Genomic DNA, 14,758 nt, shown 5'->3' with positions numbered 1-14,758 from the left:
TAATAGCCAGAATGACTGACACCAAGTTTCACAACACTTCTAGCCACTGAACAGTCTGTACGTCTGCTGACGTCTAAAAGACACGTAACAGGATCGGCAGATAGTAAAGCAACATTTACTTCAAGGTTGCTGTGTGTAATAGTTGTTCATTTATTTAGGGATGCTACAGTATCAGCGCTGGGCTTTGGTTACATGCACACTGTGTGTGATTTTCTTCCTGAAAAACCGGTTACAGGGTCATCAGAGATAGTACAGCTATTCACACACACATTAACTCCATTATAAACTCTAGTCAGCTGCATTGCTGTCTACTTAGGTAGCTTAACTGAAAAGCAACCATGTGAATGACTAATGTGAAGCGCGTGGAGAGGTGATTCGCAATTGATTTCAATAGTTTGTTCGAATTAGCATGTTGCTAAGCTAACATTTGCATAAAATTTACAAATATTGAGTAATATAGTACATTTTCAGTTAGATGAAACATTTTGATACTTTTCAGTATTGATTTAGCTCTGTTTATAATCAACGGTGCCCGCATTCTCCACCACCTGAGCTCATTACAATGCATTAAGGGTTTGTCTCTGCAAATTATACATGCTAGAAATGCAAAGCCTATAATTTGGCTAAAATGAGCTATCTTTAAAGGCAAGGGTGTTTAGGTAGTTTTTAGGTGGTTCCTAGGATGTTTAATCCTATAAAGCCTACGGTGTCATAGTCGATACACACATTTCACAGGCATTTAAATGATCAATGTGACCAAAACGTTGCTGAAAAACCTGTTTTATGCAAACACTACATGCCTATTATCTGATTGATAGTTTATAGCAAGTAAAAGGCCTTTTAGTATTATTGTAAAAACGTCCTCTTTGAGGTTGTAATACACGTATCTTTTTCTGTTATTTTTATAAAGCAAGCATGTGAATAACACATTGTTAGTAATATTTCAAGATGAACACTTACTGGACTAAATAACAGACAATTTTTAGGAAAATCATGTTAAAATGCAAACATCGAATATGGTCCACCAGGCTTTTGAGGAATGTTTATTTATTCATCTTTCATTTGTCACTGTATTGCATTGTACTATGTTACACACATACAAACAATAAAAACTACAGAGCTTTGATCATTAAACTAAACATTTAAATATCATCTTACTAAGCCATTATTGGGATATATGCGACACTGGACCACAAAACCAGTCTTAAGTAGCACGGGTATATTTGTAGCAATAGCCAGCAATACATTGTATGGGTCAAAATTATTGATTTTTCTTTTATGCCAAAAATCTTTAGGATATTAAGTAAAGATCATGTTCCATGAAGATATTTTGTAAATTTCCTACTGTAAACATATCAGAACTTTAAAGGCCATTTTCGCAATATTTAGATTTTTTTTTTGCACCCTTAGTTTCTCAGAATTTCAAATTGTTGTATCTCAGCCAAATATTGCCTTATCTTAACAAACCATACATTAATAGAAAGCTAATTTATTATTATATAAGATGTGTAAGTGTCAAAAAATTGACCCTTACGACTAGTTTTGAGGTTCAGGGTCACAAACAGAGTGGCATTTTGCATTTTGTATAGGTAGTCTGCTGTACTCTTATACAATTTTATAGATTTACACTGCAAGCTATTAGAATTTAATCTGTTTGGGGATATAAATACCAGAAACAGCACCAAGTTGCATATTTTTGCTCCACGTTATTACTATGTCATTCTTTATAAGCCATAAAAGCCTGACGCATCAAATATGATACTCAACAAAAACACATGCAAGCTTTTTTAAAGATTTTTACATTTTGTCTAAAGATTCAATAAACTGTTACATTTCAAAAACTTGGACTAATATTTAATATGTATTATTAATTCTATTAATGTAGTTGTTAGGGTGTTGGCATCCTAGGTGCATATGACTTTATTCTTTCAGATGAATACATTCGAAATTATATAAAAAAATGTCCTGGCTCTTCCAGGCTTTATAATGGCAGTGAATGGCTGTTGAGATTTTGAAGTCAAATAAAGTGTATCCATCCATCATAAAAAGTACTCCACACAGCTCCAGGGGGTTAATAAAGGCCTCCTAAAGCAAATCGATCGTTTTTCTAAGAAAAATATCCATATTTATACTATAAAATATAATCTCTAGCTTACGTACGTGCATTCAGTGCCTTATATCGAAATCCTCTGACATTTATCTTTACAAATCCTCATTTTGTACTTCTAATTCATGACTGGTGTTTTGTTTTTGTCTCTCTATGCCTATGCCTATGACGCTATGCCTACGTCCTACATTCACTGAAACGCTACTTTTAATGCGTGCGACAGTTAGTGAACGCTAGAGATTACGGTTTCTAAAGTTGTAAATATAGATGTTTTATTAAACAAAAACATCAATTCACTTCAGAAGGCCTTTATTAACACTTAGAGCTGTGTGGAGCACTTTTTATGATGGATGGATGCTCTTTATTGGCGTTCAAAATCTCAACACCCATTCACTGCCATTATAAAGCTGGGAAGAGCCAGGACATTTTTAATATAACTCCAATTTTATTCGTCTGAAAGAAGAAAGTCATATATATCTAGGATGGCTTGAGGGTGAGTAAACCATGGTGTAATTTTCATCTTTGGGTGAACTGTCCCTTTAAGGGATTGCTTTCTCAGCAAATTATACATGCTGAACAGGGTAATTTTGGCCAAATTATAAACTTTGCCAAAATTATCCATCCTTAAAGCCTTTTAGACTTTAAATATTTCCTACGTAGGCTGCTAAGTAAGTTTTGGCGCACATGCATTTTCTCTCTTCTCTCCTTTCCGTCAGGCTGAACCAAGAAAAGATGAAACGCCAACGGGAGAGCATCATCCCGCCCTCTGAGTCTAGAAGTCCAGGCCCTGGGGCCAAAGGTCGTGTAGCAGCTGCAGACATGAGAGGTGCAAAACACACATGCAAAACGTCTTACACTTATGTTTACAATAAATGCATTAATCCTAAATACTATGTGTGTATGTCTCAGATGAGATGTCGATGCAGGACCCCGAGTCAGATATGAAACTAGCGCAGCGGATCGAGAAGGATGTGGTGAGTGTCTGCGTAAAACTGGATATCACACACACACACACACACACACACGTAAAACACACTCAGCCATTGAGTGTATCAGATTAGTGGTTACATCAGACCAGACGTAACGCTGTAACTCAGGCTGTGTGTTTTCACTTTGTGTGTGTCATTCAGCAAATCCTGAACTGCTGTCTAGATGACATCGAGGTCTTCATTGCACGTCTTCACAAAGCGGCAGAGGCTTTCGCGCAACTCAACCAGCGCAACAGGAGCAAGAAAAACAAGAAGAGAGGACCGGCAGGTACACATGCATTTCATTTAATGCATCATTCATTTATTCCTTCAATAAAGCACTTATTAATGACTGTGTTATGTTTGAGAAAACAAAAAAGCCATGATTTTCATGTGTGTTTCAGAGGGAATGCTAACTCTTCGAGCTAAACCTCCGTCAGAAGCCGAGTATATTGACTGTATTCAGAAGCTGAAACTGTCTTTCAATCTGCTGGTGGGTTTTGAGTTTTAACTCATGAAAAACTGCATGAAACATGCAATCTGGAATGTTTGTAAAATGTAAAAAAAGAAAAATGCTGTAAATGTTTTTTTTAGTTGTTTAAGTGACAATTTATGTAAGAATTGTTTTATGACATGCAGACATTTATTCTGCTGTGCTGAGTGAGTGAAGTGTGTTGACGGTCTGTTTGCGCCCTCTACAGGCCAAACTGAAGAAACACATTCAGAACCCCACTGCTGCAGAGCTCTTGCACTTCCTGTTTGGACCTCTGGAAATGGTGAGGAGTTGAACACATGTGCAAAATAAAATCACACCATTAACTAATGTTGGTTTTATGATGAAAATTGATGATTAGAATCACATCAGACTAAATAAATGCTAATATTACCTAGGGGTGGGAATCTTTCAGTACCTCATTATTTGATTCTTGGGGTCACGATTTAATTTAAAAAATCGATTTACATTGACCAATTTTTAATCACGATTCACAATTTTTCACACATTTTTTTTTGTGCACACTGGACGTCAAACGCACCAGTGTTTTAATACAAAAACACACCAGTCTATAGTATGGTTAGTCCTGACTCAAGAAATCAGTGTATCCGATTAACTATTAACTTCTTATAAATCTAAAATACTTTACTCTTCCTATAAGAATGTGTCCGAATGCGATCACCCGTGTTTAGGAAAGAAATTACACTACAAATGTCAGGAAAAAAATATTTTCTATTTTTTCTCTCGCAATTATATTATTGGGTAATTATACTGTATACAAACTGCAGGCAACAGGGAGCTGTTATTAATATGCAGGGCACTGAAACCGCGTTTATATGCGCGTTTGTGTTTTACTTTCGCGATTCACGATTACACGGAGCAACATTGGCCTACTAACCACATATTTTACAAGATTAGATATTTGTCAGTGATGCTCAGGATCTGCAAATTATTCACCATCGTCCTATAAGTCATCTCTCCTTACTCTGGTTATGTGGTAGGTGAAATATATCATGTTCTCTAATATAACAGGCTAACCATGTCCCATTAGTGGCTCCATAGAACGCATTGTTCGTTTTCAGGCCCGTTCCGAATACTTCCCATAATAACAAAAGATCAATAATTAATATATTTTACCAAACACTTGCCTTCGCTGAAAATGGGGCAGGATGTATTTGTTTTTCCTCCTCCATTGCTGCTGCTGTTTTGTTCCGACAATATCATGCTATTATTATTATATTAACTAGAAAATCGATTTTTGACATTTGTGAATCCATGAATCGCTAGAAGACGATTCATCACAATTCAAATGTGATTTTCCCCCATTCCTAATATTACCAGTGAAAGACAATTTTTTTGAGAGAATTAAAAAATGCAAATAAATAACCTTAAAAGATCCTACATAAATAGATAAATAACTAATTTAAATAACTATCCTAAATAAATAGATAACTAAAATGTTTTTGTGTTTACCTCAATGTAAATAGTACTATAGTAATGATAAACTACTGTACATGTGTTCTTTTATAGAAATTGTTTCAAATTACTACAACTTTTTGAATTTTATGTAAAAAGTAATCATTAATTAATAATAGTAAATAATATAAAAATTAAACTGTAAATAAATGAAATCATTATGACTTATTTATTTTTGAGGACACCTGAAAAATTGCCCTTGTTAATGACAGTAGCACATGTATGTAGTATGTAGTAGTAGTATGTTGTTGTATATTAATATTTTCTTTTCTCTCTCTGTCTGTGTATTCAGATATTGCAGACTTGTGGCAGTCCCGAACTGCTGCGTGCGGTCATTGCTCCTCACCTGTCCCAGGATGCTGTGAACTTCCTGAGAGGATGCCTGACTCCCAAAGAGATGACCACCTTTGAGTTGCTGGGAGACGGCTGGACGCGGCCCAGGTGATGATTCAACCTCTGTGGATGTGTTACAGGAGTGTGTGCCAGTGGTAAACTGATACATTGAGCTACGTAACCAGCCAATGTTTGCTCATTTTGAGATGATCAGTGTCAGATGATTGTTGTTCCCACACGTGTGAATCCCAGAATTGGCTTTTCAATGGTTAAATAAACAGTATTACTTAGGTGTTATTTTTTGCTATGAACTGAGCAAAAAAAAGTTTTTAATTTTAGCAGTTTTGACCAGTGATCAACCTATATAATGTCTGATTATTATTATTATTATTATTATTATTATTATTATCATTAGATATATTTAATGTTATCTCTTTAGAATGAATGAATGAATGAATAAATATTTAAAAATGTATCAAAATAAAATATCTTCTCTCTAGAGTAGTAATTAAAGAATTATTCTTTTTAGCAGTTTTGACTAGTGACCAACTAAAAGGTTTTTTTTTTAATGGCTGATATTATTATTATTATTATTATTATTATTATTATTATTATTATTATTAGATACATTTCATGTTATCTCTTCAGAATGAATGAATGAATAAATTAATATTTTTAGATCTTTTTTTCTAGATTAGCATCAGTCATTGTCAAATTGTGAATTTTGAGCAATTATGCATTTTTTAATTGCTGATATTATTATTATTATTATTTTTTTAATCTATTTTAAATATTAATATTAAAATTATTATAAAATTATTATATGAAATATTTTGTTATCTCTTTAGAATAAAACATTTTTAAATAATCAAAATAAAATATCTTCTCTCTAGATTAACATATAAATGTGTGAATCTTGATTAATTATTATGCAATATTTTGACCAACTAAAATGAGTTCTTTGTAAACGACTGATGTTATTGTTATTATTGTTATATTTTCTATAAATATAATAAATAGGAAATTAAATATCTGTCTAGAGTAGCATAATAAATAATTGAAAAAACCATCAGTATGTATGTTATTGTGAATTAAATACATATTGTGTAACTGTTTTTATTTTCTGCAGTGTTAGCTTGTGATCAACTGATATTAATTTTTTCAGTGTCTGAAATTATTATTAGATATATTTAATGTTGTCTCTTTAGAATAAATGAATGAATAAATATACAAAGTAAATAAATAAATGTATTAAATAATATATAGTTAAATAATTTAGATTACCAATCAAGCATTCAAAAACATTACAACAATAACAGTATGTATGTATTATTGTCAATTTTGAGTAAATATTGTGTAATGTTTGTAATTTTAACCGTGTTGACTAGTAATGAACTGATATGTTTATTAATGGTGATATTATTATTATTATTATTATTATTATTATTATTATTTAAAATATTATTATTTATACAATATTATTATTTGCTATCTCTTTACAATAAATAAATAAATAAATAAATAAATAAAGTATCAAAATTCAATATTGTCTTTCTAGACTAGCATCAGTCGTAGAAAAACAGATAATGTCTGTACGTTGTCTAATTGTGGGCGTGTCTTTGTGCATCTTAGAGCTGATTGGCCGAAAGATCAGTGTGCTCCTCTGTACATCCCAAAGTTCCGGAACGGCTGGCAGCCGCCAGTGGAACTCTTCCGCACGTCACCGTGGGAAACAGAGAGCGCCAGTGCATTGATGCAGACAGAACACAAGCCAAAAGAGGTGAGAGAGATGAAACCGTATTTCACACTGTTACGATATTCTCGTATATTTTATTAAATGCATATCATCGTTTCCCTCTTTTCCATGTCAGTTCTATGGATCACTGTCATCGCTGTCTTCAAACGGGTGAGTTAGTTGTTAGATCAATATCTTGGTAACTTTGAGGATTTGAGCTATAGTAAACATTAGAAAAAAAGGCGCTTCTTGTGTTCAGAAGTTAAAAAAAATAAACTTTGGGGCTGGTCACATTTGAATATTAAAAACGTTTTTAAAAATGATTCTGCGATTCTTTCATGAGGTCCTTCCAGCTACAAGATCATTCCAAGATGTTTCCCTACAATCTATAATTAAATTAAATTAGAATTTGAACTAGATACAAAAAAAGTGTCAAGACAAACTTTAAGTTGGCTTGAGAAAGCTGGACCAGAAAGTTTTAAAAGCTTTAAGTTTGATGGTTTTCAGTCTGAAATAGTTTTAAGTTTAAAGGAGTTTTTAAGCTTAAATCTTGAATGTTTTGAAGGCAATACAGTCTGTCAGATAGATAGCGTGTTTCTAGCATTATTAGCACGTTGCTTACATGTATTTAACATGATTAGCATGTTACTAGCATGGTTATGTCATGATTAGCATGTTACTAGGATGTTGTTAACATGTTTCTAACATGACTAGCAAGTTACTAGCATGTTGCTAGCATGGTTATGTCATGATTAACATGTTACTAGAATGTTGTTAACAGTGTTGGGAAGGTTACTTTGGAAATGTAATAGGTTACAGACTACAAATTACTTGATTTAAAATGTAATAAGTAGTGTAACTTGTCAATTACTTTATTAATGTAACATTACTTTTAATTACTTTTTGATTACTTTTCTAAATTTCTAATATTTTCAACTGTTCATCATTTTGAAACATTTAAACCAGGCAGAGTTAACCTTACAGTAGCATTCAACACTGATACTGTCAGACTTTCAAAATCCTTTATCACTTGAATTAAGATTATAATAAATAAAGGATAATATACATCTTTATTTTGCGATAACAACTGGCTGGATGTACATTATCCCACTTATTACACAGCTGCTTGATAGATTATTTAGTTGTTTTGTGTCAAAATAATTTAAACACTGATCTGAGTTGAAATATTTGAACACAAAGCTTCCATGAAGAAATCAGTTGCTAGTAAACGGCAAGTTCAAACTAGACATTTTAGGGATACAGTGCAGTCATACCAGTTTTCTTACACAACATTTCACCACATAAATAATAAAGTAGTAGTACTAGTTTGTTAGTTATCTTACAATCCATTACAATGTACAAAAAAAAATGGCAGCAGCTGTGTTTGTTTGAAACAATAGAGCAAGTCCACGATACCAGGATGACAGAATTAAGAAATTGTCCACATAATATTGAATTAAGCTTTAATATTTTATTAACTAACCAAACACAAAGCTTCCGCCAAGAAAAATGATCCAAGCATATAGCGCTGACTTAAGTTGCCCCGAATGAGTCTGAGCTGTGGAATAATTTAATTTAAAGCACAGCCACCACAAATTCAGACTTTTTTTTTTTTTTTTTAACTTATATTTTTGGGCTTTTTATGCCTTTTATTGTGATAGGACAGTAGAGAGATGGGATCGGCAAAGGACCTCGAGACGGGATTCGAAATCGGGTCACCGTGAGCGCAGTTGCGCTATATGTCATAACAAGATCATAACATAAATAACATCACAAGAAATAGTTTAATAGCTATGATACTGGGTTTGAAATCAAATGTTTGCATAGTTATGACAGAAAACACTAGCATCTAACAATGCCTTGGAAAAAACAATCTAAAAAAAAAAAAAATTATGCATAAACCCAAATAGGGAATAAAACAGTTATGGAATAAGCATGTGTCCTATTCTGTGTCCTAAACTCCTGAAACATTGGTGTCTCATTTTAGAGCAGTCAATGCAATTTAAAAGAAGTCAATTAAATCTGTAAGTGGGGGTGGGTGTGTGAAAAAATTCAGATGTAACCCCCTTAGTAATCACTGGCATTTTTCAAAAGTAACTGTAATTTAATTACACATTTTTTCTCAGTAACTGTAACTAATTACAATTACATTTATTTTGTAATTAAATTACGTAATTCCTTTACATGTAACTAGTTACTCCCCAACACTGGTTGTTAACATGTTTCTAACATGATTATCAAGTTACTAGCATGATTAGCATTTTGCTTTCATGTTTCTAACATGATTAACAAGTTACTAACATGTTTCTAGCATGATTAGCATGTTGTTAGCATGTTTCTAGCATGATTAGCAAGTTAGTTTGCATGAGTTTGAATAGATTAGAAATACAGTACATAGAAGGGAAGTTTGATTGAGTCTCAAGGGATTCTGGGAGTTTTGACAGTTGGAGTTTGAATAGTCTTGGCTCATTCGAACATTTCGTCAATGTAAGTCTATGGGAAAAAATGAAAAAATGAAATCTCTTATAAATACCACATTTAACCCCAAAATCCATTAAATTTTTCAGGAACCGGAAGTGCTAAAATGCAAACACATTTTCAGGTTTTGGCCTACAAAAATACATCACCCTCCCTTGCAGCATTTTTTATTAAATAAGTTTTCTTTTCATTTTCTTTTGATAGTTCTAAAATCACTGTTAATAAACAGCAGGTCCTCAGTGTGACAACTTGCCCCTTTTAGAATGACAGTTTTATTGGTAAAGGGAATGCTGAATGACATTTGATCCATGTGAAGTTTTTTTTCTGATCAGATTATTGGGTTCACGGCTTTTTCAGGTCATTCTCGTCAGCTCCTGCTCCTGCTCCTGCGCCTTCTCCTCGCAAGTATGCAAAGATCCGCTACCACTTTGTGGCACGAAATGCAAACGAGCTGTCGGTGCTTCAGGACGAAATTCTGGAGGTACAAAGAATGCAAAATTACATTTAACATCTCAAATGCTTCTGAAAAGAGCAACGAGATGAAATACAGCTCCACTGGAGTTTTTGAGTCATTTCGAGAGCTTCTCAAATTAGTCAGAGATCAACTTAAACATTTCTCATCAAATTCCCAGAATATAAGCTGATCTGAGCTGCCATGCTCATTCATTTTAGCTTCATACTCTTTGACTAAAACACTTTTAAAATTAGTGCAATACTATGAAGTTGTGTTAAGAACTAATGGTTGTGTGTTTAAGGTGTTGGAGGATGATAAGCAGTGGTGGAAGTTGAGAAACCGAAGCGGACAGGCAGGATATGTGCCCTATAATATCCTGGATGTGGTAAAACTGGAGGATCCTCATGCTATGATTGACCCACCATACAGTCCAGCACAACCTTACAGTCCGGTAAACACACTTACAAACTGAAACAGCAAAAAACGAGATGTTTTTTAGCATTAAAAATACTAATTAATCATGATTTTGTCTTTCTGTCACTCTCACACAGTCATACCGAGGACAGTCGCCCTCCGGCTCACTGGGGAGTGATAAAGACAGCAGAGGTATAAAGTAGGGCTGCGACCATTCCTCTATTCTATTCGAGCTTTGGATTTAAAAAAATGCTTGATTGCTTTTTAGCCTGTGTCGTGCTCATTCCACACGTTAAACCCTTAATCATAATACAGCATAACGCTTTTAAGAATTCACAAACGCTACGATTCAATTAAATATATGCGATGCAGGTTTAATATATGCGCTTTAATTATTTACATACGTGTAGGTTACATATGCTGCTACACAAACTGTTATCATTTAACGTTAACACGGAAAGGAGGGGTTTAGAAAGACTGATTCTTCGAACTGCTTCGCTTTACGAATCATTTAGAAATGAGGTCAAATTACATCTATTTTTGGAAAAAACTAAAGTGTTTTTTGACCTTGCATACATGGAAACCTGTTTTAGGAGACTTGTAAAACAATATTAGCAACCTTTAAAATGGCATAATAGGAGCACTTTAAAGGAGAAGTTCACTTCCATGATCCAAGATGTTCAAGTCTTTCTTTCTTCAGTCGTAAAGAAATTGTTTTTTCAGGAAAACTTTTCAGGATTTCTCTCCATATAGTGGACTTCTATGGTGCCTGCGAGTTTGAACTTCAGCTTCATGGGCTCTAAACGATCCCAGTCTTATCTAGCAAAATGGTTATTTTTTCAAAACAATTGACAATTTGTAGATTACAAAAATGTAATGTGTAATTGCAACACTCATTTCAAATGTAGTGGAGTAGAGTACAGATACAGATGTATTTATTGTGTTTCTCCATCGTTGTCCTCAGGTCACACTCAACAGATGGACAAAGTGAACGATGAGCTGCTCATGTTGATCAGTGGCAATAAGGTGCCTCAGCCCACAAGGAACTTTAAGGTGGTGCGTCAGGCGGCCGTCCCGCTGATCTTTGACTCCAGCCCAGCCGAGGTCACCACCTGGCTCAACGCCAAGGGCTTCTCCAAACCGTGAGTTCAATAAAATGATTTTACAGAGAACTAAAGTATTCTAAACTATGCATTATTATTATTATTATTATTATTATTATTATTTTTAACTGACAGCTTATTAATCCTTAAATATGACAACATATTTAAATAAAAAGAATGTTTCACAGAGAACTCGCATTAAAATTAAATTACTTTTTAAACTGAAACTCACACCTTCTAAAGTATGACAATTTTTCAAGTAAAATAAAAGTAATGTATGTACTGAAAACTCAAACCATCTAAATTATAAATAATTTATTAAAGTATAAAAAAAGTTTTACTAAAAACTCATTAAACCTCCTAAACTATGAAAAATGTTCAAATAAAATAAATAATATATTTACCTAGAACTCATCAAGAATTCTAAACTATGAAGAAGTTAAAATATAATAAATTTTTTATATATATATATATATATATATATATATATTTTTTTTTTTTTTTTTTTTTTATATACTACTAAACGTTTTTACTAACTCGTTAAGCCTTCTAAAGTATGGAAAATGTTACAAAAAAAAAAAAATAAAAATGTATTTACCTAGAACTCATCAAGCCTTCTAAACTATGAATAATTTGTTAAAGTAAAATAAAATAAATGTTTTTACAAAGAACCCAATCCTTCTAAACTATGAACAATATTCAAATAATATAAAAGTAATGTATTTACTGAAAACTCATCAAGCCATTTTTTTTCCCATCAAGCCCATTTTTTACTAAGAACTCATTAAGCCTTCTAAAATGAAGAACTTTTAAAAAATAAAATAAAATAATAAATGTTTTTACTAAGAACTCAAATAATTCAAATTTACTCAAAAATATTCAAATAATATAAAAGTAAATCAAGCCGTCACCAAGGCATTCAAATTATAAAGAAATTAAAATAAAGTAAAAAAAACAAACAAAACAAAACAAAACAAAACATTTTACTAAGAACTTGTTAAGCCTTCTAAACTATCAAAAATATTCCAAAAAATAAATTAAATAAATAAATAAAAATGTACCTAGATTCATCAAGCCTTCTAAACTGTTAATAATTTGTTAAAAATAAAATAAAATAATTGTTTTTATAAAGAACTCATTAAGCCTTCTACACTATGAAAAATATCCAAGTAATATATAAGTAATGTATTTCCTGTAAACCCATCAAGCCATTTAAATTATGAAAAATATTAAAAAAGTAAAAACAAAAAACACATTTTTACTAAGAACTTAAGCCTTCTAAACTTTGAAAAATGTTCTAATAATAATAATAATAATAATAATAATAATAATAATAATAATAATAATAATAATAATAATAATAAATGTATGTACCTAGAACTCATCAAGCCTTTTAAACTGAATTATTTAATTAAAATAAAATAAAATATTAAAATAAAATAAAATAAATGAGAACTCACCAAGCCTTCTAAACTATGAATTAAATAAATAAATAAATAAAATAAATGTTTTTACTAAGAATGCATTAAGCCTTCTAAACTATAAAAAAAAGTATTAAAAAATATACAAATATAACATTTATTTTTACTTAAAAATCATTAATCCTAATCTAAAAACACATTTTTTTCCATTAAGCCTTCCTAACTATGAATCCTAACTTCTCAAAATGCATTAATGTAAAATGTTCATGTTTACTAAGAACTTATTAAGCCTAAAGAACTAAGAACTAATAAGAACTAATTAAGCCTAAATAACTCTAAAAGCGTTATTTAAATAAAAATATAAGCGATAGTAAACAAAACATAATAGTCAACAAAAAGACCCCTATGAAGTGCATCAACTGCAGCTTTTTTTCCCTGTTAAAATTTCTGATTGAATCAGAAGTTGCATCAGGACACACTGAAGGGTTTGTTCCTTTAATTATAGCCAATAGCTTTCATTTTGTCATGACCTGGAAAAACTGACAGCTTCACTTTGCTATTACTGTTTGATTTTAAAAAGTTATATGTCACTTATAAAAAAAAAAGTTATAAGTCATGATAATAAGAAGGATAAATATGAGAAATAAGACCATGCTACGCGCCTGTCTTTCAGGACAGTGGAACGTCTGGGCATCCTGACCGGCGCTCAGCTCTTCTCTCTGAATAAAGAGCACCTGAAGGCCGTGTGTGGAGACGAGGGATCGCGCGTCTACAGCCAGATCACCGTCCAGAAATCACTACTAGAGGTCAGTGACACTTCACACACACCATATGACACATGTAGACAGACAGATGTACAGCTAAACATCACAGAACTCTTCTCATTTGTCTTTTCTCTCGCCATCAGAAGAGCCGTGGAGATTCGGAATTGCAGGAGATTCTGAAAAAACAGGAAGAGAAAATTGCATCTGCCTAATAAACACGCTCACATGGACTGTCAATCAAACGGTCACCTGGCAACCATCAACCAAACCCACCAATGAAGTTAGATGACCGATTTTGCCACACCGCCGACCAAACATCTAATCCCATACATTTTTTAATTGTATATTTATTATTGGTGCTTTTTATTATTAGTGTACGCATGGACCCTATCGTAATTTATCCACATACGCTATCCTGTTCATGCTGGAAAACACTTAGAAGCTTACTCTCTATTGCATGAAAACAATGTATCGGTGAATCTCATGAAAACGTGTACAGGTCACACTTCAAAATTACAATAAAAAAATATGAGCGATAACAATAAAAGACCGTTTTAGGAACATTAACACTTATTTTTGCATTTGTCATTTTTCATGTCACGCAGCTGCTTAAAATAATGCAGATATTTTGATTAAAAAAATGATTTAAAAAAATTGAAATAAAAAATCTATATATAAAATCAGCAAAATAAAAAAAGTAGTATGACTTATCACCTCAAAATCAAAAGAAAAATTAAATTCTGAAAGATTTTTTTGCATTTCTGTCATTTTATCCACAACTTTTTATGCACGTTTTGAGTTTTGTTAATTTTCAGTGATTCGTTTAAAATAAAACAAGCATAAATGAAAAGCAATACAATTTCTAATATAATTTCTATAGTGTATAAATAAACATTTTCTTGTGACAGTAACTCAAAAATGAATGTTTTAATTTGAGGCGAAATGCAATATGTATTAGGACTGGGCGATATGGCCAAAAAAAAAAAAAAAAAAAAAAAACAATTATTATTTT

General features: G+C 32.2%; 1 protein-coding gene across 3 annotated transcripts in view; it reads left to right on the top strand.

The window, feature by feature from the left end:
• eps8l2 (EPS8 like 2) overlaps window positions 1-14,756 on the top strand; it is a 53,272-nt gene extending 38,516 nt beyond the window's left edge. For all 3 annotated transcript variants that reach the window (XM_051100373.1, XM_051100372.1, XM_051100374.1), the window contains 14 exons: window positions 2,824-2,933; window positions 3,017-3,081; window positions 3,238-3,364; window positions 3,480-3,568; window positions 3,777-3,851; window positions 5,337-5,485; window positions 7,010-7,157; window positions 7,249-7,283; window positions 9,948-10,071; window positions 10,346-10,495; window positions 10,596-10,650; window positions 11,423-11,600; window positions 13,656-13,788; window positions 13,890-14,756. In XM_051100373.1, the coding sequence (XP_050956330.1) occupies window positions 2,824-2,933; window positions 3,017-3,081; window positions 3,238-3,364; window positions 3,480-3,568; window positions 3,777-3,851; window positions 5,337-5,485; window positions 7,010-7,157; window positions 7,249-7,283; window positions 9,948-10,071; window positions 10,346-10,495; window positions 10,596-10,650; window positions 11,423-11,600; window positions 13,656-13,788; window positions 13,890-13,958 (1,507 nt within the window). In that variant the 3' untranslated portion in view covers window positions 13,959-14,756. The remainder of the gene's footprint in view (window positions 1-2,823; window positions 2,934-3,016; window positions 3,082-3,237; window positions 3,365-3,479; window positions 3,569-3,776; window positions 3,852-5,336; window positions 5,486-7,009; window positions 7,158-7,248; window positions 7,284-9,947; window positions 10,072-10,345; window positions 10,496-10,595; window positions 10,651-11,422; window positions 11,601-13,655; window positions 13,789-13,889) is intronic.
• Window positions 14,757-14,758: the final 2 nt, after the last annotated feature.

Source organism: Labeo rohita, chromosome 25 (genome assembly GCF_022985175.1).
Source record: "Labeo rohita strain BAU-BD-2019 chromosome 25, IGBB_LRoh.1.0, whole genome shotgun sequence".
In the NCBI taxonomy this organism is placed as follows: Eukaryota; Metazoa; Chordata; class Actinopteri; order Cypriniformes; family Cyprinidae; genus Labeo; species Labeo rohita.
Note: the sequence above shows the minus strand (reverse complement) of the source record. Positions and strands in the feature narration are given on the sequence as shown.